General features: G+C 45.1%; 3 protein-coding genes across 5 annotated transcripts; 1 reads left to right on the top strand and 2 right to left on the bottom strand.

Moving 5' to 3' along the window:
• Nucleotides 1–808: 808 nt before the first annotated feature.
• LOC114855921 (protein shisa-5-like) lies at nucleotides 809–8844 on the bottom strand. 3 transcript variants are annotated; one of them, XM_029151451.3, is made up of 5 exons: nucleotides 8711–8844; nucleotides 8159–8309; nucleotides 2357–2493; nucleotides 1846–1978; nucleotides 809–1416 (listed from the first exon to the last, which is right to left on the bottom strand). In XM_029151451.3, exons 1-5 carry the CDS (start codon nucleotides 8775–8777, stop codon nucleotides 1344–1346), a joined length of 561 nt encoding a protein of 186 aa, XP_029007284.1. In that variant the 5' UTR covers nucleotides 8778–8844; the 3' UTR covers nucleotides 809–1343. The 3 variants fall into 3 exon arrangements, with proteins under 3 accessions (XP_029007284.1, XP_055365113.1, XP_029007283.1); XM_055509138.1 differs by having other exon boundaries at nucleotides 1742–1978; XM_029151450.3 differs by having other exon boundaries at nucleotides 1738–1978.
• Nucleotides 8845–9055: 211 nt separating this feature from the next.
• Nucleotides 9056–17726, bottom strand: LOC114855920 (protein shisa-5-like). The gene is made up of 5 exons (XM_029151449.3): nucleotides 17285–17726; nucleotides 16733–16883; nucleotides 15474–15610; nucleotides 11346–11586; nucleotides 9056–10997 (listed from the first exon to the last, which is right to left on the bottom strand). The coding sequence occupies exons 1-5, from the start codon at nucleotides 17349–17351 to the stop codon at nucleotides 10916–10918; spliced, it is 678 nt and encodes a 225-aa protein (XP_029007282.1). The 5' UTR covers nucleotides 17352–17726; the 3' UTR covers nucleotides 9056–10915.
• Nucleotides 17727–22221: 4495 nt separating this feature from the next.
• On the top strand, nucleotides 22222–23736 carry npffl (neuropeptide FF-amide peptide precursor like). The gene is made up of 3 exons (XM_029150239.3): nucleotides 22222–22527; nucleotides 23169–23284; nucleotides 23407–23736. The coding sequence occupies exons 1-3, from the start codon at nucleotides 22378–22380 to the stop codon at nucleotides 23525–23527; spliced, it is 387 nt and encodes a 128-aa protein (XP_029006072.1). The 5' UTR covers nucleotides 22222–22377; the 3' UTR covers nucleotides 23528–23736.
• The last annotated feature ends 1425 nt before the right edge of the window (nucleotides 23737–25161 follow it).

A 25161-nucleotide genomic window follows, 5' to 3' on the forward strand; every position in this document is an offset into this window, starting at 1 on the left:
TAGAGTCTGCCATTTGGTGGCAGAGCATGGCATTTTCACCTTCTACTTACTGTATACCAATAAGATATACTGTATAAACAAAAGGTGTCTGCTTTCCAAATGAATTGCATACTTGTTTTTGGCAAGTTTTTTCACCAAATGCCCTTCCTGACACAACCTCTCTGAGGAGATTGAACCCACAAGCTGGGCATTAGGAGCACACCACACTAACAATGGTGCCAACCAGTAATTGTAATGATGGAATTTCCAGCTGCACAGCTTTGTGACCTACAAATTAGGCAAACAACTTAAGTACTAGAAAAAATATCTGAATAAATAGATAGTAGGAAATTAAAGTGTATTAAATAACATGCACAGTGTCTGATTGAAGCAACATGGTCAAAAAGGCACAGTTGTTTCTTGCATTTACTCGTAAGTCATTCTTGTTGGGAATGTGAATATTTGGCTGACAGAAAAGCATCAATTCTCCTTTTGTAAGTTGATTTGTTACTGCAAACAAATCCCTCTAAATCCTACACAGTGCACTTCTAATATAAAGCCACCTTTCCTCAGATGTCATGATGGAGTCCCTATTTGCTAATCCCTGAATATTACTGACAAGTTAATACAAAAAAGCACTTAATTGGGTCAGACATATTGTAAACTGGAAAGAGAGCAATGAGATTCCAGAATGCAGAGAAATCAATTTCCTTAGGCGACAAGGTAACAAACTCACTTAGAGAGACTCACTTCCTAAAACTTCTTCTTCCCCCACATTCTGCAAAGTAACAGATGGCAGTTGCCTCTGACAGCATCAGGTGAGAAGCAGTGACATAACAATCTTTTATTCTTCCAACAGTCTGAACAAAAAACACTGTTAAGCTGGCTTTGACAATTATTGGGAATGTAGTTTAATAAACATAAAGTTAAGGTGAACTTTTAACTTACTTGATTTGTAACTAAGGAAGTGCCTAGTGTTGATGGTTTCACTCTCCATCCAGTCACACCTCATCATTTATGTGTCATTGTTTCCATTTCCTTTTTTTTAGAAAACCAATGAGAAACCTGGATGCACATACACTCAGACATCTGAGCACTTGGGGATAAACCTACTGTATCCAGGGAAAAACTAGATTCACTAATCGAACATTAATCTGACTACAGAAAACGTTTCTTAAGTTTTATTGACCAAACAGTTAATAGTTTCCTTTGTGAATGTGGATTGTGAGCTGGTTGCTTCATTGCATGTACCCCCACTCCCAACACATTATGGCCCGTCATCCGGTCTTGGGTTGTGGTCCAACATAATCTGTGTTGTATAGTACACAGGTTGGGTCAGATAGTTTGTCGATGAGGCCGGAGCATTAAACTGTGGCTGTGCAGGAGGCAGTAGAGGATGCAGTGTTTGGCTGGGAGGCGGTGGGTTGGCAGGAAAAGCTGGACACAAAGAAGACACAACATGATGAAGACTTGAACTGAGGGTATGTTCTAACCAAGAAACCAAAGTCACTCGTAGGTAGAAATGAATCAGCTGCACAACAATGGCGGTTTTTCTACCCCCACTTCCTTTTGCAGCTATTCTGAAGAATCACAATTGCACAAGTAAGACTTTATGAAACAGCTGTGTTTAGGTAGAAAAACAAAAAATCCAAACAACAGCTTGGTTTCAGAATATTTTTCACTAGAAAAGGTTTCAGGTTCATTATCAGGAAATGTGTTTACAAATCCACCACCAGGAACTACAGTACATGAACACACCCACTGGATTCTTGATAAGTTAGAGGGGGTCCTGGTGTGAATGGCTGTCCCTGGTAGGGTACTGTGGGCTCAGCTCCATAGCTCTGGGGCACGGGTTGGGCTCCATACCCTGGCTGTATTGGTGTGATCTGGTACGATGGATGCTGGTACCCTGCAGGGTGTCCAGGTGTCGTCACCTGCTGCAGAGGATACTGCTGAGGAAGGGGGACCACTGTAGAGTGGGTGGTGGAATTTTCCACAGCTGAAGGAAAACACAGATGTAAAACACACATTTAACATTAGCTCACTAGACTATGAGTGAAGGTTTGTGAATGTACCTCAGTAATAACATGTTTAAAGCTATAGCTGTGAAGTTCAGTTACAAAATTGCAGTTTGATTAATTGGTTAAAATATTTCAACAAGCAGGGGTTAAGTTTAATGAGGCCTTCCTGATGAAATAAAAGTGAAAAGAGTCTAATGTAGTGAAAATTCTGAATAAGGTAAGTGACAGCGTTTAGTGATGACGGCTTCATCAACACAAGAAAAATGCTTCTGAATTCACACTATGGTGTCCCTTTCTTTAATACAGCTGCCAGCTCGGTATTTAACAGCACCAAATGATCATAACAAAATACTTACGCTTGGGTTTCCGACAACTCTTGTATAGGGGACAGCGGGAGCAGCAGCAACAGAAGATCAATATGAGCACAAAGATGATCGGGATGACAATACCAGCGATCAAGGGCAGCTCTGATCTCATAAAGTTTAAAGCGGAACTAGAATAAAACAAACAAAAAAAATGAATAAATAAAGATATACAATGTTAAGGCTGCACAAACTATTGGTAATAATAAAATTAACTGTCAATGATTGCATTTATAAACTTATTGAGCTCATGTTAGAGTGGAGCATGACAGGCAACAATGCAGCCACTTATAATTGTAGTAAGTACAGATCAAACGGCAGCTGGAGGAAGTTTGCGTCCCAACTGTCATGACATGAGAGCATTTTATAATAAACAACAAAGACATCTCTGACCTAAGTCATGCAAATGTCAACTTGTCTGGTCTGAAATACTACAGTGATACATGAGAAATAAAATCAGAGTGATGTCATGGATGTAGCAGCAGTAGCTAAAGTGTAAGAAGTGTGTAAGAAGTTAATTTGCTGAAAAAAATTACATAATTTTTGTTTTCAAGCAAGCATCATTTCGTTCATTTCATAGTGACGGATGGCACCAACTAGATGGAAGGATGGACACCCTAGGCCGGAGGTAGATGATAGACTTTGTAGTCGTTTCACCTGACCTTCGGCCATATGTTTTGGACACTCGGGTGAAGAGAGGGGCTGAGCTGTCAACTGATCAACACCTGGTGGTGAGTAGGATCCGCTGGCAGGGAAGGAGACTAAAACGACTTGACAGAACCAAATATATTCTGAGGGTCTGTTGGGAACGTCTGACTGAACCCTCTGTCAGACGGACCTTTAACTCACACCTTCGGGAGAGCTTCGACCAGATTCTGAGGGAGGTTGGAGACATAGAGTCCGAGTGGACCATGTTCTCCGTCTCCATCATCAACGCGGCCGTCCGGAGCTGTGGGTGCAGGGTCTCCGGTGCCTGTCATGATGGTAATCCTGGAGGTAAGGGATGCCATCAAGCTGAAGAAGGAGTCCTACCAGGTCTGGTTGACCTGTGGGACTCCTGAGGCAGCTGATGGGTACCGACAGGCCAAGCGTGCTGCAGCCCGTGCCGAGGCAAAAACTCGGGCCTGGGAGGAGTTTGGGGAGGCCATGGAGGAGGACTATCACTCGGCCTCAAAGAGATTCTGGCAAACCTTTCGGCGCCTCAGGAGGGGGAAGCAGTTCTTTACCAACTCTGTTTTCAGTGGAGGTGGGGAGCTGTTGACCTCAACTGGGGATGTTATTGGACGGTGGAATGCATACTTTGAGCATCTCCTCAACCCCTTCGACATGCCTTCTGCTGAGGAAGCAGAGGCAGGGGACTCAGAGGTGGACTCGCCCATCACCCAGGCCGAGGTCACAGAGGTAGTTTGTAAGCTCCTTGGTGGCAGGGTGGATGAGATCCGTCCTGAGTACCTCAAATCTCTGGATGTTGTGGGGCTGTCTTGGGTGACACGCCTCTGCAACATCGTGTGGACGAGGGGGACAACTATAGGGGGATCACACTTCTCAGCCTCCCTGGGAAGGTCTATGCCAGGGTACTGGAGAGGAGAATAGTTGAACCTCAGATACAGGAGGAACAATGTGGTTTTTGGCCTGGTCGTGGAACGCTGGACCAGCTTATACCCTCAACAGGGTGCTTGAGGGTTTGTGGGAGTTTGCCCAACCAGTCTAAATGTGTTTTGTGGATCTCGAGAAGGCATTCGACCGCGTCCCTCGTGACATCCTGTGGGGGGTGCTCCGGGAGTATGGAGTCCAAGGCTCTTTGCTAAGGGCTGTTCAGTCTCTGTACAACCGGAGGAGGAGCTTGGTTCGCATTGCCAGCAGTAAGTCAGACCTGTTCCCGGTGCATGTTGGACTTCGGCAGGGCTGCCCTTTGTCACCTGTTCTGTTCATTATTTTTATGGACAGAATTTCTAGGCACAGCCAGGGGCCGTAGGGGTCTGGTTTGAGGACCACAGGATAGCATCTCTGCTTTTTGCAGATTATGTTGTCCTGTTGGCTTAATCGGGCCAGGACCTTCAGCGTGTTCTGGTGCAGTTTGCAGCTAAATGCGAAGCGGCTGGGTTCAGAATCAGTTCGTCCAAATCTGAGGCCATGGTTCTTGACCTGAAAAAGGTGGTTTGCTCTCTCCAGGTTGGAGGAGAGTTCCTGCCCCAAGTGGAGAAGTTCAAATATCTTGGGGTCTTGTTCACGATCAAGGGTAGGAAGGAGCATGAGATTGACAAATGGATCGATGTGGCGGCTGCAGTAATGCGGTCGGTGTATCGGTCCGTAGTGGTGAAGAGGGAGCTGAGCCGAAAGGCAAAGGTCAATCTACGTTCCTACCCTCACCTATGGTCATAAGCTTTGGGTCATGACCGAAAGGGCAAGGTCACGGATACAAGCGGCAATACAAGCTCCGTAGAGTGGCTGGGCGCTCCCTTAGAGATAAGGTGAGGAGCTCTGTCACCCGGGAGGAGCTTGGAGTAGAGTCGCTGCTCTTCCACATCGAGAGGAGCCAGTTGAGGCTTCTGGTTCGGCTGCCTCCTGGACGCCTCCCTGGTGTTCCGGGCATGTCCCACCGGTAAGAGGCCCCGAGGAATACCCAGGACACGCTGGAGAGACTACGTCTCTCGGCTGGCCTGGGAACGCCTTGGGGTCCCACCTGAAGAGCTGGAGGAAGTGTCCGGGGAGAAGGAAGTCTGGAACTCTCAGCTCAGAGGTCCGTGCATGAAGTGCAATTCACTATTCATGTGTAAAACGAAAATTGAATACCGTCTTTTTATGCTGTGTTTCGTTTCCGTAAATCGGTAAAACACATTTGCGATATACTGATTTACTCATTCTCCTTTTCTCCACTTTCAAAACGAAATAAGAAAAAGGGAAACCGGGGGCGGGGCCAGTCTCCGGACTTTCACAATAAAACGCCCAAGAGCATTTGAAGCGCAACATCGGCAAATATTTGTAACTCTTGAAGGTTTGCGGTCGTGTTTTGACACACAATGAGACCCACATTGTTAACATTAAACAACGTAACAATTATTTATTTAAATCATTCATTTAACCAAGCGATTTAACCAAGTGTTGACAACTGACGATTACGTTACGCACATGGCGTTTGCTATAGGAATGACAGGTCAGTCTGCTCGCCACTGTCGGGTCACTTACAGAATCACCTGCCAACAAAGCTATGTTTTCGGGGCATCCTGCTTCATTAGGAGTGCAGCGATATCACAACCTTGTCGACACCTGATGAGAAAGAATTTAGCGCAGGGGTGTCAAACTCAAAGCAGTCCCTTACTGGTTTTCCAACTCTCCCTTTTCCAGAGCCTGCTAATTACCTGGATCAGGTGTGTTAAGCCAATCAGCAGCCAACTGACACACCTGTTCAAGGTAATCAGTAGGGACAGGTGGAAAACCAGCAGGGACACCGGAGGAGGACCGCAGTTTGACATCCCTGATTTAGCGAATCTGCGGTGTTCCGGTGATTTTCAGTTTATGATGAGACTGAAATCGCGTCCTCCTGCTTGGCCGGTTAATGCTCCTTTGCCCATGAAGACGCTCTAATGTTGTGCCGATCTTTGCAAGTATTCTAAACAGTGATTTATTACAGTTTATTGTATGATATGTATGGTAGCTATGATTTGGGACTGCATTACAAGAGGTGAACCCACAGTGTTCCAGGATGCACTGTTGTTTCTGATTCCTCTGTCATCTGCACTTAAGATGTTCAATGCAAGGTATGATGACTACTAAACCAATACCAAAGGCAGGTGGTGGAAAATAAAAAGATCCTCTGCAGGCACTCATCTGCTCTGTACATACAGTAACACCTTGATGTTGCATGACAGATCATCTGATCACACACACTTTGCCACAGAATCTGCCTCATAAAGATGATGCGATGCAAATTAGTGTAGTCGTGGCCTACAATGAGTTTATATATTGTGAGGCAGGTTGAGTGGCTGTTATTCTCCCGCAGGTAAAGCAGGCTCTGAGACAGGAAGTCCAATGATGGAGCATGTCTAAACAGCCACAATAAACTGTAATAAATCACTGTTTAGAATACTTGCAAAGATCGGCACAACATTAGAGCGTCTTCCTGGGCATAAGAGCATCAACCGGCCAAGCAGGAGGACGCGATTTCAGTCTAATCATAAACTAAAAATCACCGGAACACCGCAGATGCGCTAAATTCTTCCTCATCAGGTGTCGACAAGGTCGTGATATCGCTGCAGTCTAATAAAGCAGGATGTTGCGTTGTTTAATGTTAACAATGTGGGTCTCATTATGTGTCGAAATATCGCAAATGTGTTTTACCGACTTACGGAAACGAAACACAGCATAAAAAGACGTTATTCAATTTTTATATGAATAATGAATTGCACTTCATGCACGGACCCTCAGACTGCTGCCCCTACGACCCGGCCTCGGATAATGCAGATAAAAATGGATGGATGGATGGATGGATGGATGGATGGATGGATGGATGGATGGCACCAACTTAAAATGGGTTAAATTACAACGGTGCAAAGTTAGATACTGAAGTACTGTAGGAAGACACTTTTACGAAAAATACAGAGTTGGGGTTTTATATGCATAATAACCAAAAAGCCTAATAAAAAATGTTATGGCTCTATCTAAAGACATTATCATAAAATTAATCAATAAATTACCATAATATTCATTAGTAACAGTCCTATACATGTACTGTATGTAGCCTGACTCCAAGGTTAGATATTTTGTCAATATTACAACAGACATACTGATAAACAGTGTATGATTTTGGTGATGGTGAGATAAAAGGAGACTAAGGGTTAAGTTTGTAGCACATCAGCTTCAGGAAGACGCTTCTTCCTGTGTAATCCACTCTCCTGTGAAAGCAGAGTCAATTCCACATCTATCGGTAGAAAAGACCATCTGCACAACGGCGGTTTTTCCACCCCCCACTTCCTTTTACAGCTATTCTGACGAATCACAATTACATAATAAGATGTTTCATTATGATTAGGAATTTGTGTAATGGCTACATTTCATAACTTCTGCCAACATGTCATAACATTCATAGTAGTTGGTTTAACAATATTTTTACCAGAAAAGGATTCATGTTCATTAGCCAGAAATGTGTTTTACGAATACACCACCAGGAACTTCAGTACATGCTGTATATTAAATGAACACACACCCACTGGATTCTTGATATGTTGGAGGGTGTCCTTATGTCTTTCAACATAAACTATCATACACATACAGTACTATCAACAAAAATAAATGCTTCCAAACTCACATCACGGTGCCCATTTTAGAGACACAGCTGCCACTTCAGCATCTAAAAGCAGACATACTACTAAAAGCCTCTGCTAATACACTATGCCTAAAAGTTGTGACAGTGTGTTTGAAGTCTTAACTCAACTTATATTTCTTCTAACCACAGACAAAATTAAAAGTAAAAGTATTCTGGAAGTGACCATGATTTCCTTTCTTAAAATAACTTTCAGTAGCAGATATGTTACCTACTGTACCTTCTAGTCAATACTACACCAAACATATACAGTAAGATGAACATAGTGTATAAATCTGGTGGTGGTGAGATAAAAGTAGACTAAGTTTTAAGATTGTAGCACATCTGCTTCAGGAAGACGCTGCTTCCTGTGTAAGATGCTCCAACAACACCTTGAGCTTGAGACTAAAATTCCTCCCAGGTGTTTTATGGACAATATTACTCATCCACATCAACTCAACGTTAAAACAATGAATAAATAAAAGGAGATACAATACCAGGTGCTTTGATCTTCCGGAGAAAGCCTGTTGCTGAAATCATCACAACATTTTCTTTTGTAGCAGCTACCGCAGCAATACTTCTTTGAGCATGGGCCTGAAAAACCATGGTATGTGCCTCCATCATAGTAACCCTCACACCATTCGCCTCCTGCAAGGAAACATACTTTTTTATACAGAGGTGCACACAACAGCGCCAGTTTTACCTCGTCCAATAAACTGGAAAAAACATTAAAGTAACTTTTAGTAAACTTACTAAACGGGACGGTCTCCACACACATTATACTATATAGCGTTGATGTTAATATAAGCAATGCATAGAGATCTTACGGAGCCATCGCTGACTGCAGGTTCCGTCGGGTTGAGTCTGTGTCTGACTAACTTACATTTAGCGGCATCATAAGACTGGTTTAAACTCCGTAGTTCAAGTGTTCCGACAGCTAACTAGTCTCGGACCCTGCTGACCCGAACCACCACAGGGTTGTTGGAGCTCGGTTCGTGTCTACGGGCTCCACTCTCGACCAGCGTTAGACGTCAAACGGACCGACTCACCAGAAACACACGGAGACAGGAGGACGCATAGGGCGAACACGCACCCAGCGGGGAGCCCGGACGCCATGGCCACTGAGAGGTTCCTGGATCCAGGGAGCGGCGACGTCCTGCTTCGGTCGCCTGGAGGAGGACGCCCGTTGTGATGGGAACGGATCCGCTACGCGCAGACAGCCTCCTCCGCAGACGCCTCGCCCACCTCCCCGATGCTCACCCTCCGTCCACGGCTGAAATACACGCGGCCAGTCACAGGTTCGATCTCTGGTCGTCGCTTTTCAATAACACTAAGTGACAATCCTTTATATAATTAATTCATCATTTTATAAATGACTAGACATTTAGTCGGCGCGTCTTTCTCTGTGCTTGTATTCCAAGTAGAAAACGACATACATTCTTTGTTATAACAATCTTTATCACATACCTTTACTACAGTATGTTCCTGGTTTGAATCATCACACTATTACTGTCTATAAGTATGGACATCACGGCACAGGAACAACAAAGGACACTTTCTCTGAACACAGGTTGCTGTGATCCATGTAAAGTAGAAGTCCAATAAAGAATGTCCATGACCCATAAACACCGTCATTTGCTCTGACCCAAAAGTTCATTCAAAGCAGTCTGTGGCAAAGTAGAAACTGTTCTGTGGTCAGTCAGATAAAAACCACTTGCTCAGCTTCCTCCCATGTAAAAAGCGGGAGCATCCACCTTGGAGTCAGAGGTGAAAGTCTGCATCTCAGTAGTGTTGGGGTGCACATCTGGAAAAGCAACAATGATCCCTGAAGACATCAGGGTTAACTATTTACTTGTAACATTTTGTCACATCAAAAGTTCTGACCATAGCAATAAAGCCATGAGGGGAAATAATTTTGCAGCTAACCTATTTATATTTGGATCAAGGACAATTATTCTGGGACCAAGAGATAGAACAGGAATACATTTGGCTATAAATGGCTATGGAATCTATACAATGTAAATGTCTGTAACACACACACAAATAAATCAGATCTCAGGTGAAAGTCAGAGCTACAGAGAATCAGTTAGCTCTACGAGACCTGTACATTCCACCACAAACAAGTTTAATTGCAAACTACGGTATGTTGGCAACATGTTTGCGTGTCGTCTCTAAAAGGTCACAAAGGCAGAACAAAAGAAGTTGAAATATCTGTCATTTTAAACAAATGAATGTCTCAACTGTCTCAAACTCTGATTCTATTTCACCAAGTTCAGTATGGTTAAAGAAAAAACATCTTGAAATAAACAAATTTTCCAAAACACAAAGCAGAGCAGCAAAAAGATAATAACTAGTTATTAAACCATCACATCAGTGTCATCTAATGAAGACAGACTCTAAACAGTAGAATTACATAGATGCTGCTGTGAAACTGCTAATTATGTAAAAGTCTTGCTGATGTGTGGCTACAATGTTACAGTAAATAAGGTGCAAAGCAAAATATTGTCAATAAATGAACTAACTATTAAATGAAAAGCTGTCCCTTAATCCCTGAATATTACTGATAAGCGTATACAAAAAACACTTATTTGGGTCGGATGTAAACTGGAAAGCAATGAGATTCTATCCAGTGATACTGAACTCCTTTTCCAAGAATTGACCACTAAGTCTAATCACAGTCACTGAAAACATATAAATGCACATGAGCAACAGAATCCCAAAAAAATCTGATTCTTTAGGCAACAAGGAAACAAACACATTCACATGGGTTTGCTTCGTAAAACTCCTTCTTCCCCCACATTCTGCCAACAGACTGAATAAAAAACACTGTTAAGATGACTTTGACAATTGTGTATGTATTTAAAAGCTTGAACTTTTAACATACTTGATTTATGACTAAGGAAGTACTCAGTGTTGATGGTTTCACTTTCCATCCAGTCACTTCTCGTGGATTTTTTCCATTTCCAAAACCAATGAGAAACTTGAACCACACATAAATGAGGTGTCTACGCAATATGATCAAAGACATATTAACTACAAATGTGTCTTAACATTCAAATATGAATCAATAATGAAGACCATTTTTATTCTGGTTAAACATTCCTAGTTTTGCCAATATTTTTTAAATGATGCACAATGTTTCAAGTGGCTCAGAGATGAACATTATGGCCCTTCATCCGGTCTTGGGGTGTGGTCCAACATAATCTGGGTTGTATGCTGGTTGGGTCAGATAGTTTGTCGATGAGGCCGGAGCATTAAACTGTGGCTGTGCAGGAGGCAGTAGAGGATGCAGTGTTTGGCTGGGAGGCAGTGGGTTGAGTGGGTTGGCAGGACAAGCTGGACACAAAGAAGACACAACATGATTAGGACTTGAACTGTGGGTACGTTCTAACCAAAGAAAGCAGAGTCACTCCCACATCTACCGGTAGAAATGACTCAGCTGCACAACGGCGTTTTTTCTACCCCCACTTCCTTTTGCAGCTATTCCGAAGAATTGCAATAGCATAATAATGAGTTGTTTCATTGTAATTAAGACTTTATGAAACAGCTGTGTTTAAGTAGGAAAACAAAAAATCCAAACAACAGCTTGGTTTCAGAATATTTTTCACTAGAAAAGGTTTCAGGTTCATTATCAGGAAATGTGTTTACAAATCCACCGCCAGGAACTACAGTACATGAACACACCCACTGGATTCTTGATAAGTTAGAGGGGGTCCTGGTGTGAATGGCTGTCCCTGGTAGGGTACTGTGGGCTGAGCTCCATAGCTCTGGGGCATGGGTTGGGCTCCATACGCTGGCTGTATTGGTGTGATCTGGTACGATGGATGCTGGTACCCTGCAGGGTGTCCTGGTGTCGCCACTTGCTGCAGAGGATACTGCTGAGGAAGGGGGACCACTGTGGAGTGGGTGGTGGAATTTTCCACAGCTGAAGGAAAACACAGATGTAAGACACACATTTAACATTAGCTCACTAGACTATGAGTAAAAGTTAGTGAATGTACCTCAGTAATAAAATGTTTACAGCTATAGCTGTGAAGTTTAGTTACAAAATTACAGTTTGATTAATTGGTTAAAATATTTCAACAAGCAGTGGTTAAGTTTCATGAGGTCTTCATATTATTTTCAGTAATAAAATTAAGTGAAAACAGCCTAATATTTAGAAAATTCTAAATGATATGAAAAAGATAAGTGACACTGTTTAGTGATGACGGCTTAATTGTCTATCATTGTCTGCTTGCGGTTTCCTGTTTTATTTTGCCAACATTCTGTTTGATTCCTGGTTTGTCTGGTTTCCTTTGCTCGCAGAAGCCTCAGCTCCCCGTCTGCCCGCAACTCAAGCCCCTGTTCCTGCTTCGGTGTCACAGCAATCACCCGCTCCGGTGTCTCGTCATGCTCCAGTTCATGTCCCCGTGTCCCAGCCTGCATCAGTCCCTGGTTCCCTGCCTGTCATGAACCCCGCTGCATCTGCCAATCCGCCATGCCTGAACCCTGCTGCTCCTGTCGCCTGGTGAACCCCAGTGCACCAATCGTGCCCAGCTCAAGCCACCATGTTGCCCGGACCCTGCTCCAGTTGGCCTTCATCCACTGCCTCTCAGCATGCAATCTACCCCTGCTGTGTCTGTCGCCTTTCCACATAAAGCTCCAGCTTCAGCTCCAGTTTTGCCATGTCCAACTCTAGCTTCAGCCCTGTTCCAGTCAACGTACGCCACACTTCAGCCATTTCTCGCCCGTTTTGGTTGCTGCCTGGTCAAGCCCAACTTCTGCCCAGTCAAGCCCAGCTTCTGCCCAGCCACTACTGGAGGTCCTGGTGGTCTAGACTGGATCATGCTGGTACTGGACCATGTGTCTTTTACTCTTGTGTGTGTGCAGGTGTCATCCCCGAGTTATTGATGGTTCTTGAAGGAGCACAGTCAGTGTTGCCCCTGGTGGTCAAAGGGATGCCACGCCAACTTTAGTATCCAGTGGCAGCCTGGGCTCCTGTGCCCTCTGCTTCTGTTTGTGTGCAGGTGCTGCCTCCAGGGTTCCTGGTCCACCGCTGACCACGTCTGCCTCGGCTCCCGGTGGCTCGACATCATCCACGTCCGTCACTGTCCCTGGTGGTCCGGCTCCAATCCTGTTCGCTATGGCTCCGCATCTGGCTTCCTCTCTGGTCCCGGCTCCACGTCTGGGTTCCTCTCCGGCTCCATATCTAGGTTCCTTTCTGGCTCTGGCTCCGGTGCCTTGTCTGTCATCGTCACTGGTTCATCTCTCGGCTCTGGCTCTGGTGTCTCGTCAGCCTGGCAAGGCCCTATAGGCTCACATCATCTGCCTTTGGTGGCAGCCCCTGATGGTTGGCATCGACCGCATCAGCCCTCCAGTCACATGATTCATCAGCTGTTGTCAATCAGTAATCAGTCAGGTAGTTAAACCTCAGTGCTCACCACACTCACTGCCAGATTGTCGATCAAATTAGCGGTATCTGTCAATCATCAATCATCTGTAATCATCACACCTGTACTTAAGCACCACCTCTTACCACAGCTCCTGCGTTACAGTCTGCATCGGTTCCTGTGTCACAGTCTATGCCTCAGTCTGCACCTCCGTCTGCACCCAGTCCTGTCTTGGTCTCAGTACAGCCACCTGGCCCAGCTCAAGCTCCAGCTCAGCTGCGTCACGCTCAAGCTCCAGCTTTGCGCCAGCCAGTGTGCACCTCACGCCAGCTCCTGTCGGCCTCCCTGAAGAGGCCGTCCCAGCTCCTGTTGGCCTCCCTGAAGAGGCCGCTCCATTCCCGGCAGCGGGTTCTGGGGTTCCAGACTGGCTTCCGCCGGCTGGGGGCTCCGAGCTCTCTGTTCCTCTCTGTGCAGGTATTGACTCCGAAGGGCATGGGGGGGCTCAGGTGACAGCTTGTCTTGTCTCTGGCGGTCCAGTCTCGGGTCCCGACCATGTCTGCTTCCGGTCTTGGTGGTCCGGATCCAGCTACGTCTTTCTCAGTTTGTAGTGGTCTGGTACCGGCCACGTCCGCTTCAGCTCCTGGTGGTCTGGCACCGACCGCGTCCGCTGTGATTACTGGTGGCCCAGTCCCGGCTACGCCTGCTTCGGTGCCTGATGATCCAGCACCAACGGCGTCCGCCCAGGCTTCACGTCTGGAGTCGTCTCTGGTCCTGGCTCCGGCTTCCCGTCTACCCTCGGCAGTGGTCCTGGTTCCGTCGTCTCGTCTGTCCTCGTCTCTGGTCCTGGTTGCGGCGTCTCTTCTGTCCTCGTCTTTGGTCCTGGTTCCGGCGTCTCCGCTGTCCTCGTCTCTGGTTTCGGCTCTGACGCCATGTCCGTCTTCGTCTCTGGTTCTGGTCCCACGTCTGGCTTTGTCTCTGGTTTTGGCTCCGACATCACGTCTGGCCTCGTCTCTGGTTCTGGTCCCACGTCTGTCCTGGTCTCTGGTTCCGGCGTCCCGCCGGCTCTCGTCTCGTCTGCCTGATGGGTGGCCTCACCCTTGGAGCGTCCCGTGGCAGGGATAGCGCTGCCTCTTGTGCGTCGGCCCCCTCTGCTGCCCAGTTCCGGGGGCGACTCACTGCCCGGAGGCCGCCGTTTCCTGCCACGATGGTAGCGCGGCCTCTGCCGTTACCGGCCGCCACGCCTCCTCAACCTCTAGGAGCGTCGCCCATCTAGAGAGCATCATCGCGTGCGTTGGGCCACGCGTGGCGTCATGTTCAGACGCCGGCCCCCTAGGACTCCAGCCTCATCCTCGGGCACGGAATGTGCCGTTTTGGCCCGGTGGCGGCGGGGCCAAGACTCTCCTCGCCCCCACCCTCCCTGAGGGAGTACCTGGACATACGTTTCCCCACGTATGGACTTCCCCTCGTGGACTCTGTTCTGTTCCCCGCAACTCATTCCTTGTGTTTTGGTCCTCTTGTGTTTTATTCTGGCCCTCCTCCAGTCCTCCCTTCACCCATCTTGCTTGGTTGTGTTTTTTTTTTCTTGATTCTCGTCGTCTAGTAATCCGCTATAGACGGGGGGGTGTTCTGTCACAGTTCATGCCATTTAGTCACCGTGTTACTCATTTCCAGTTTTATGTTGTTGCCACTTCCTGCCTCAGTACATATGCTAAACATATTCAGCTTCACTTCTGTTTTTAGTTAACTCACCTGTGTCCTTTTGGTAATCATCACAGCTGTATTTAAGCACCACCTCTTACCACAGTACTTTGCCAGATTGTCTGCGTTTTCATGACCAGCATTCGAGCGTTACCTTGTGTCCCATCCCAGTGTATGATCCTGTTTGTTCCAGTCATCTTGCCTCTTGTCCAGCCCTTGATATTCCTGAGTCGTGAGTTTTGACCATTGCCAGTTTTTGACCTCGCTTTTGCCTACTCCCTGTTGGACCTTGTTTTTGCCTGCATCGTGTATGACCTTTGCCTGCCTGACCACAAACTGGAGTTGTGACAGTATCAACTCTCCAGCGTGTTCTAGTAAGTTTTTCTTTGTACCAGTCCTGGATCTCGTTATGACCTTGCCTTGCCTGCTCCCTTGTGTTCTGGTTGTTGGACTCTGCCTTTTGTTTCCCGAACCTTGTCAGGTGACTGACTGCCTGATCCCTGTTTTGTACTGCTGCTATTTTCCATACCCAACCTGTATACTGACCAGCAAGTTTCATTAAATCTCCACAATCCTAAGTCTGTGTGCTGTGCGTTTGGGTCCTCACCTTGCTACTCCTGCCACACGTGACAAAAACACAAAAATGCTTCTGAATTCACACTATGGTGTCCCTTTCTTTAATAGAGAAACAGCTGCCAGTTCGGTAACTAACAGCACCAAATGATCTTCATAATAAAGTACTTACGCTTGGGTTTCCGACACCTCTTGTATAGGGGACAGCGGGAGCAGAAGCAACAGAAGATCAATATGAGCACAACGATGATCGGGATGACAATACCAGCGATCAAGGGCAGACGTATATTTACAAAGTGTAAAGCGGAACTAGAATAAAACAAACAAAAAAGGTGAATAAATCATTAAGATATACAATGTTAAGGCTGCACATATTATTGATGATAATGAAATTCATTGTCAATGATTGTCATTATTAATTTATTGGGCTGCTCATAATACAGTGAAGCATGACAGGCAACAAAGTAAGTACAGATCAAACGGCAGCTGGAGGAAGTTTGCGTCCCAACTGTCATGACATGAGAACATTTTATTTATTATTATTTTAAGACGTCTGTGACCTAAGTCATGCAAAGCTCAGCTTGTCTGGTCTGAAAATACTACAGTGATACATGAGAAATAAAATCCTAGAGGTGTCATGGATGTAGCAGCAGTACCTAAAGTTATGTAGACAGTAGAGTTTCAATAACTGCTATTGTAAAGTTGATTTGCTGAGGAAAGTTACATAATTACTGTTTTCAAACAAGCATCATCTCGCTCATTTTATAGTGATTGATGGCGCCAACTTAAAATGGGTTAATTTACAACGGTGCAAAGTTAGATACTAAGCGTAAAAGTAGCAAATAATAGCAGCATTGCATTGTTACAGTTTTTAGCTGTTACCTCACAGCAAGTGTCTACATGTCAGTTGTATAGACCAGGGCTGGCGGCATATCTCAACCAAGTTTATTTATATGTAGTTTGAGTGTTTAAAGTTGAACTCAAAATGTGGCTTTTGCAGTTTTTTGAGGACACTTTTACAAGAAATACAGAGTTACGGGTTTTATATGTGTATAATAACCCAAACACCTAATAAAAAATTTTATGGCTTCATCGAAAGACAATATTCATCAATATATTACAAGAATAATCATTAGTAACAGTCCAATACTGTACATGTATGTAGCCAAACTCCAAGGTTAGATATTTTGTCAATATTACAACAGACATACTGATAAACAGTGTATGATTCTGGTGGTGGTGAGATAAAAAGAGACTAAGGGTTAAGTTTGTAGCACATCAGCTTCAGGAAGACGCTGCTTCCTGTGTAAGATGCTCCAACAACACCTTGAGCTTGAGACTAAAATTCCTCCCAGGTGTTTTATGGACAATATTACTCATCCACATCAACTCAACGTTAAAACAATGAATAAATAAAAGGAGATACAATACCAGGCGTTTTGATCATACGCAGCAATCCTATCGGTTTCTGAATCACAGCAGTATCTGCTGTAGCAGGTGCCGCAGCAAAACTTTTCACATGAGGAATCAAAAGCATGGTATGAGCCTCCTTGAGACATGTAATCCTCACACCATTCGACTCCTGCAAGGAAACACACTTTTTTATACAGAGGTGCACACAACAGCGCCAGTTTTACCTCGTCCAATAAACTGGAAAAAACATTAAAGTAACTTTTAGTAAACTTACTAAACGGGACGGTCTCCACACACATTATACTATATAGCGTTGATGTTAATATAAGCAATGCATAGAGATCTTACGGAGCCATCGCTGACTGCAGGTTCCGTCGGGTTGAGTCTGTGTCTGACTAACTTACATTTAGCGGCATCATAAGACTGGTTTAAACTCCGTAGTTCAAGTGTTCCGACAGCTAACTAGTCTCGGACCCTGCTGACCCGAACCACCACAGGGTTGTTGGAGCTCGGTTCGTGTCTACGGGCTCCACTCTCGACCAGCGTTAGACGTCAAACGGACCGACTCACCAGAAACACACGGAGACAGGAGGACGCATAGGGCGAACACGCACCCAGCGGGGAGCCCGGACGCCATGGCCACTGAGAGGTTCCTGGATCCAGGGAGCGGCGACGTCCTGCTTCGGTCGCCTGGAGGAGGACGCCCGTTGTGATGGGAACGGATCCGCTACGCGCAGACAGCCTCCTCCGCAGACGCCTCGCCCACCTCCCCGATGCTCACCCTCCGTCCACGGCTGAAATACACGCGGCCAGTCAGCCAGTACAGTATGTTCCTGGTTTGAATCATCACACTATTACTGTCTGTTTCCTATGGACATCACGGCACAGGAACAACAAAGGACACTTTCTCTGAACACAGGTTGCTGTGATCCATGTAAAGTAGAAGTCCAATAAAGAACGTCCATGACCCATAAACACCGTCACTTGCTCTGACCCAAAAGTTCATTCAAAGCAGTCTGTGGCAAAGTAGAAACTGTTCTGTGGTCAGTCAGATAAAAACCTCAACTTGCTCAAAAACTTATGAATAAATGGAAAGTAAGAATTTAAAATGCATTACGTAAACAGCAGGCACAGTGTGTCTGATGAAAGCAACATGATGAAGAAAGCACAGTTGTTTCCTGCATTTAGTTTCGCTAACCTGACTACAAAAAACAAGTTTCTTAACCTTTTTTTTTAACAAAACAGAGACAAAAACAAAAACATCGAGATAACGACAATGGAACCAGTAGGAAAGTGCCAACAATTGAACCAGTTATGGATGAGGTGTCTATGCAATGTGATTCAACACATATTAACCTTTGCAGCTGAAAACTCTAACTACAAATGTGTCGTAACATTCAGACATAATTGTAAAATAAAGACCATCTTTATTCTGGTTAAACATTCCTAGTTCTGCCAAGATTTTTAAAATGATGCACAATGTTTCAAGTGGCTCAGAGATGAACATTATGGCCCATCATCCGGTCTTGGGGTGTGGTCCAACATAATCTGTGTTGTACAGTACACAGGTTGGGTCAGATAGTTTGTCAATGAGGCCGGAGCATTAAACTGTGGCTGTGCAGGAGGCAGTAGAGGATGCAGTGTTTGGCTGGGAGGCAGTGGGTTGAGTGGGTTGGCAGGACAAGCTGGACACAAAGAAGACACAACATGATTAGGACTTGAACTGTGGGTACGTTCTAACCAAGAAACCAGAGTCACTACCACATCTACCGGTAGAAATGACCATCTGCATGACGGCGGTTTTTCCACCCCCCACTTCCTTTTGCAGCTATTCTGAAGAATCACACTTGCATAATAAGATGTTTCATTATGATTAGGAATTTGTGTAATGGCTACATTTCATAACTTCTGCCAACATGTCATAACACTCATAGCAGTTGGTTTCAGAAGATTTTTACCAGAAAAGGATTCATGTTCATTAGCCAGAAATGTGTTTTACGAATACACCACCAGGAACTTCAGTACATGCTGTATATTAAATGAACACACACCCACTGGATTCTTGATATGTTGGAGGGGGTCCTTATGTCCTTCAACCTAAACTATCATACACATACAGTACTATCAACAAAAATAAATGCTTCCAAACTCACATCACGGTTCCCATTTAGAGACACAGCTGCCACTTCGGCATCTAAAAGCAGACATACTACTAAAAGCCTCTGCTAATACACTATGCCTAAAAGTTGTGACAGTGTGTTTGAAGTCTTAACTCAACTTATATTTCTTCTAACCACAGACAAAATTAAAAGTAATAGTATTCTGGAAGTGACCATGATTTCCTTTCTTAAAATAACTTTCAGTAGCAGATATGTTACCTACTGTACCTTCTAGTCAATGCTACAACAAACCTATACATTAAGATGAACATAGTGTATAAATCTGGTGGTGGTGAGATAAAAATAGACTAAGTTTTAAGATTGTAGCACATCTGCTTCAGGAAGACGCTGCTTCCTGTGTAAGATGCTCCAACAACACCTCTATTACCCAACAACAGAGCTTGAGACTAAACTTCCTGCCAGATGTTTTATGGAAAATATTACTCATCAACATCAACTCAAAGTTAAAACAATGAATAAATGAGGAATAGAATACCAGTCGTGCTGTTCATTTCCAGGAATTCTTTCAGAGAATGAATCACAGCAGTATCTTTTTTGCAGTCTCCACAGCAAAACTCTGGACAGTGTAGCCTGTGTACGTTCTTTGAGTCGCTGATACATTTTCCATCACTGTAACAAAGCAGAGAGAAGACACATGTATTACAGCCTTTACACACTTCCAAAAAGCTGACAAAATGCTTTAAAGCAGCTTTTGGTAAAATCACTGCAGAGAAGAAGAGGAGAGAAACACACTCACACACCAACGAGAAACCACAGCAAGAGGAGTGAGAGACAGCAAGGCAGTGTGAGGGAGGAAGAGAGAGAGGGAAAGTCTGTATCGGTGTTACAGAAAACACTGCAGGTCAGTAACAGTGCAGCACATGCAGCACAATAAAGACTACAACCTCCAGACATGCATGGATGCACAAGCATAGAACATAAAACAAGATGCTCTTTTAGGGGTTCTAAATGTGGGAACGTGGGAATGTAAGAAGTAAAGCTGCAGAACGCTGAATATGTTTCTGGGTTCGCTAATTGCTCTGGTTTTGCAGAAAATGTGATGAACTCCAGCTGATCTTTTTATAAATTGAGTTAATCTTCGTAACAAGGAACATTTTCAGTTTGTACTGTATTTACATATGTTCTTAACAATTAGCCAAATGAAGTGTATGCATTAAAAAAACATATCTGATTTGTATTCTGCCCTTTTGCATTGTTAGATGTTAAATGAGGAATATTGAATAAATGTCTTGTCTGCCAAGAACATTAACTTAATCTCAGTGTATTTAATGACTATGTTTGGAAACATAGAACCCAGAGTTACTGAATTAAACATTTAAATAGCGAGGTTTGAGTTTTTTATTTTGTTGCTGAGATGTAAAAATGTTTCCGTTTTGTCTCCAAACTGTAGCAGAAACATATTGACCTGTTTGTGGCACTGTTCCTGATGACGTGCTCAAATCAAACCAGCCGGGGCAACACTGCTCATTAAGTCCTTCATTACTGATATTTGTACATGTAAACAAGTGCCTTATGGTAAAAGTGGCAGGTTTCAGAAGTCAAGGCTCTGGAGGACGGTAACGAGCATCCGTCCAGCTCGACAGGAATCTTGTATTAGATGCATGAAACTACTGTTGCTGTGGTGCCTTCACTTGTTTTTTTTTGTTTTTTTTTGTTTAGCTGCACTGTTTAACACTGTAAACAAAATAAAAAAAACAATAAACCCAGTACAAACTACAATACGACAACTTCTACGACTACAATTTTTATCATTTTGTTCGATCATTCAGAAATGTTCTACCGTGCTGGATTTGAAAATCTTGTAGTTTAATTTCTGAACACCAGGTGGCGTTAAAGCTCTTAAATCGAATATCCACCAAGTCTCTACAGGAAGAGAAAAAAATAACTATAATCATGGTTAGCATCAGGTTGATCTCCTTCATGGAGCTCAGCTGTTGTTCTCTCTGAACTGATAGGGGGCATTTACTGTAAGAACACACTTAAATCATTTTTTAAAGTATTTGCTTTCCTTGTTTTTGCTTTCTGAGAAAACAGGTCAAAGTTGTGGTCTTCTCATCTCATCTTACTGATGGCACAAAGGCATTTTGGCGAAACATGGCCAAATTTCTAACAATGTGGAACAAATGTTGAATCCATCATCTTAACTGCTGTTCCTGAGGCCCTGCTTCCAATTCCAGTTGTCATTGGGTGAGAGGCAGGTCGCAACCAAGACAGGTCGCCCGCCTGTCACCGGCCTGATGTACAATGACAGACTGCCATTAAAAGCCTAGTGTATGGGCAACACAGAAAAAATATCACGCTGTCAAATTCACATCCAGGTTTTTCCACCTGTGAGAATATGATGCTAATCCACTGAGCCCAAAAACCAGCTGCATAATTGTTATTTCACAGCGACAGATAGTTATATATTAGCTGTCTGTAGAAGATAACAAGGATTTAGTCTTTAGTAATAATACAGTTGGATTTGACTGGCCTTTGATTTGACCTGTGCTGAACCAGTATCTACCCAAGCCCCACATTAATCCCAATAAACTGCCTCAGTATCATTTTTATTAAATGCATTCATTCATCCTGGACTGAACACAAATCTAACATTTATGCTCACGTCATTGTGGACGTGTTAGATTGTGCTCTAATCCAGAAGCCTTAGTGGAAACCAATCCTTCAGACGTCGCCCCGGTTGCCATGGTAATTAAACAAGGACCACTGGACTGCGTGCGTGTGTGGACGTTTAAGCGGATTGTCGCCCATTAGACACTTTGATGAGCAAGATCTGTTGATGTCTCACCCAGTATTGGGGAAGTGACTAATACAGTAATTACAGGCACAAAGCACACACAACAAAGTAACGCAACAAAGTCAGCGTCTCTTCCACAAATCAAGCCTTTAGATGTATTTGTTTGAGGTGGAGATGATAGAGTTTTTTGTTTTTGTAAACATCTCAGCAGGTTCAGGCGTTTTTCGAAGAGCATCTGTTTCTCAGCATGAACTCTTTCAGCAACCAATAAACGGATCTTTGGTTAATATTGAATTAAAATAAATGATATTTCGTGATTCTACAGTTGAATCTCACTGAAATATTTAATTACATGCAGCCTGTTCTGGATCTTGGGCTTCAACTGTCCATTTGAACAACGACACACGCGGAGAAGACAACGGACTGGGTCCATTTGCAGGGATTTATCTGTTTAATAACTGGGAGGGTTGTGCTGCGCTGCCCTGAGGGCCGCCTAATAACACACTCTGGTGCTCGGGCATCAATAATGGCCTGATCCTGCTAAATGGATTCGTTAAGTCTCACATGAGGGACGGTTTCCTTCCTCTGCGAGGTCCCCTGCTCCCTTCTGCACGCTCCCATCGTTCTCCGCCGCTCCCCGGGGGACCGGCCAGGAGGCGTATAAAGGACCCGCGGAGGATGTCAGGAGCCAACAGGTGTAACTGGACCTTCCTCCTCCACAGCAGCGCCCTCTCCGAGCCGACACCATGGACACAGCTGCAGCGGCGACTCTTCTGGCTCTGCTCGTGGCGACGGCTGGCGCGAGTCAGGCGCTGCGCGTCCAAGGCGGCGTGGACAAGAACGACGCGCAGCCAGGCAGCTCAGAGGAGAACATGGCCGATCGCCTGCTGGAGCTGGTGAGGAACCAAACCACTCACGATATCGATCTGTCACTTCTATCAACATGGACAAAATAGCGTATATGTAAAATATTCAACCATGATCATGAGCTAAAACTCTCCAGAATTTACTGAACTTTAAATCTTTAGTCTACGTGTAGACAAGAGTTTCGCATAAACTATAAACTGATTTAAAACCAACCAGCCTGAAGGTTCAACCACAGGCCTGTTATTATAGTGACAATATGTAAATGCAGCAGTGTGAAACACACTGAAGCATCCCCTGTAATACAAAGCGGGGTCAACAGACAGTCAGCGCAGGATAAAAGGTCTGAGGCTTCTCATCATACACAAACAAGAGCGTTGCCCTTTGTGGAGGCAACAGCAGACTCACTTGTGTTTTGTTTTGCATGGAGATGGAAACGGCTCGATGCCGCGTCGAGCGTGAGGCGCATTCCTCTCCCTTTGTGTGTTGATGCTGTATCTACGTCTCAAGGTCCTCACTTCACAGCTCCAGCCTTGCTGGAGTTCCAGCCGCCAGCGCCGGTGCTGCAGCCGCCGACTGATGCCGTTAATGCTCCTGATGTTCCAGAATCGCGCCTTTGGGCTTTCATTTTTATGCAGTAACAGAATGCTTGATGCTTGGTGCATTTGTGCAGGAGAGCGAATACGCCGATAACAGCATTGACGACCATCTGCTGACCTCACTGATCAGAGCGCTGCTGCTTGGATCTCAGAGGGAAACCAGGAACTCAGTGCTTCATCAGCCACAGAGGTCAGTGACACAATGGCGATGACTTTTATCACCCAGTGCAGATATTCTACGAATGGGACGTCGCTCTCAGCCTTGCTCCGGCTTTGAGTGAGCGGATTCTGACCGGACCCGCTGCCCCGCAGGTTTGGCCGCGGTTCCAGAGGGCAGGCAGTGCCAGAGGATCAGCTACAAACCCGTGACTGGGAGGCTGCGCCTGGTCAGATCTGGAGCATGGCGGTGCCCCAGAGGTTCGGCAGGAAGTAAAGTGGCAGGCGGACGCGGACATCAGTGTCCGGGTTCGAGGCCAGACAGCAAGCCAGCGTCAGAGACTTTGACCCGTGCCTGTGGTGTTATGGTTTTACGTGGATCATCTGTTAATGAGGATGAACGCAGCTTTGTTCTGTTCTGGTTCTGTGATCAAATAAAACGTTTTAACTTCAAAAGGTCAATTAAATGAATTTGTTCCAATTCCATTGCTGAATTCTTTAACGCTTCTACATTAAAAAGCAAATGCTCACAAATGACAACCTGAAATTCCAGCTTTCGCACGCAGATAAACATCATGCTATAAGCAACTGCATGACTTTGTTCCAGCATCAGCACCAAATGCCAGACATGGATCACGCTGAGTAGAGGCACATAAAAACATCTCAACATTTACATGAACAAGGACAAATCTGGTCTCAGCAGTGTGCATCGCTACTGTCCACAGAACCTGTCTAATCCAGTAATGATGTGTTTAATGTAAAGCATGCGCAGCCCGTGCCTGGTTGCTTTGCTGGGTGGTGGATTTACAGGCCACCTGGGGAAGCGGCGGGCGATAAACCCCAGCACTAATTAAAACACAGAAACATGCAATTACTCTTCACGTTCACGGTTTCCACTGCCAATTATGCCAATGGAAGCACGTCCGTCCCTCTCAGGAAGAGAGCTGCAGCCTGACCTGCAGGCCCTACACCGAAACGCGGCACATTCAGCATTATTTATCCACTCAACAACCAAAAATATCATGGGGACTCTTAACTGAAGCATGTGCACACTCAAAACTGAAACCCTACGAGAAGGCAACAGCAAAAGCCAGATTCCACAGAAGAAATACCAAAAGCGGGCGAGAGAAAGGAAGAGAGCGTGGGGGGGGGGGGGGGGGGGGGGGGTCTGCCTGTCCACACAGCTGTAGCCTCTGATCTGCACAGATGAATTAAAGAAAGACACAACTCATCTGAATTTCATGAGTCTGCAGGGGGCTCAGGCAAAAGTCTGCGTGCAGCAATTAAAGGAGACAGAGAGAGAGAGAGACAGAGAGACAGAGAGAGAGCGGGACAAGGACGGAGGGAGACAGAAAACGCAGACTGATGCAGCGAGATGTCGATGCAGAGGTTTTCCTCCTCAGCAGCGCTTCGGACGCTGGAAACGCTCTGCCCTCGTGCGTCTACTACGCGTCGCTGACCTTTGCTCAAGCCGTCGCTCCCACTTGGAATGCGGCCATCTTGAGCGGCGGTGGGGCAGGTCTCATCTGCCACCCGTCACACACAACAGACTCTAATGGCTCCAGAGTCACTGAATGGTCTTGTTTCGCAGAGACGTGCTGTAACATTACACAGCATTAGCATATATTTTTTTAACAGCTGGCACAATAAGCCATGAACCTTCTTTTTCCAGTGGGGAGGTGACTGCAGGCTTGTCTATTTAAAGCTTGCTCAAGCATTTTGCTGATAGAAAGTATCAGGATATACCATAGATTTTCTTTTTACTCAGCACAAACGTGCGCTTTGGCAGAATGCGCAGCCAGCTGCTCTCAGCATGCGGCCTCTAAGACATAGTTGAGGAAAAGCTCTCATTACAGTGGCAGCTTTTTATTAACGCCGGCTTTGATTTGCAGCCGCAAGAGAAAGACTGGG

This window comes from Betta splendens, chromosome 5 (assembly GCF_900634795.4).
Source record: "Betta splendens chromosome 5, fBetSpl5.4, whole genome shotgun sequence".
Lineage (NCBI taxonomy): Eukaryota > Metazoa > Chordata > Actinopteri > Anabantiformes > Osphronemidae > Betta > Betta splendens.

Coding starts and splice junctions, on each gene's coding strand:
- LOC114855921 (XM_055509138.1), bottom strand. CDS start 8,777: ATGGCGTCCGGGCTCCCCGCTGGGTGCGTGTTCGCCCTATGCGTCCTC. Junction 2,494..8,158: donor CCGGAAGATCAAAGCACCTG/GTATTGTATCTC, acceptor GTTTTATTCTAG/TTCCGCTTTAAACTTTATGA. Junction 1,979..2,356: donor GAGTTGTCGGAAACCCAAGC/GTAAGTATTTTG, acceptor GTTTTCCTTCAG/CTGTGGAAAATTCCACCACC.
- LOC114855920 (XM_029151449.3), bottom strand. CDS start 17,351: ATGGCGTCCGGGCTCCCCGCTGGGTGCGTGTTCGCCCTATGCGTCCTC. Junction 11,587..15,473: donor GAGGTGTCGGAAACCCAAGC/GTAAGTACTTTA, acceptor GTTTTCCTTCAG/CTGTGGAAAATTCCACCACC. Junction 10,998..11,345: donor ACTTATCAAGAATCCAGTGG/GTGTGTTCATGT, acceptor CTTTGTGTCCAG/CTTGTCCTGCCAACCCACTC.
- npffl (XM_029150239.3), top strand. CDS start 22,378: ATGGACACAGCTGCAGCGGCGACTCTTCTGGCTCTGCTCGTGGCGACG. Junction 22,528..23,168: donor CCGATCGCCTGCTGGAGCTG/GTGAGGAACCAA, acceptor GCATTTGTGCAG/GAGAGCGAATACGCCGATAA. Junction 23,285..23,406: donor GTGCTTCATCAGCCACAGAG/GTCAGTGACACA, acceptor GCTGCCCCGCAG/GTTTGGCCGCGGTTCCAGAG.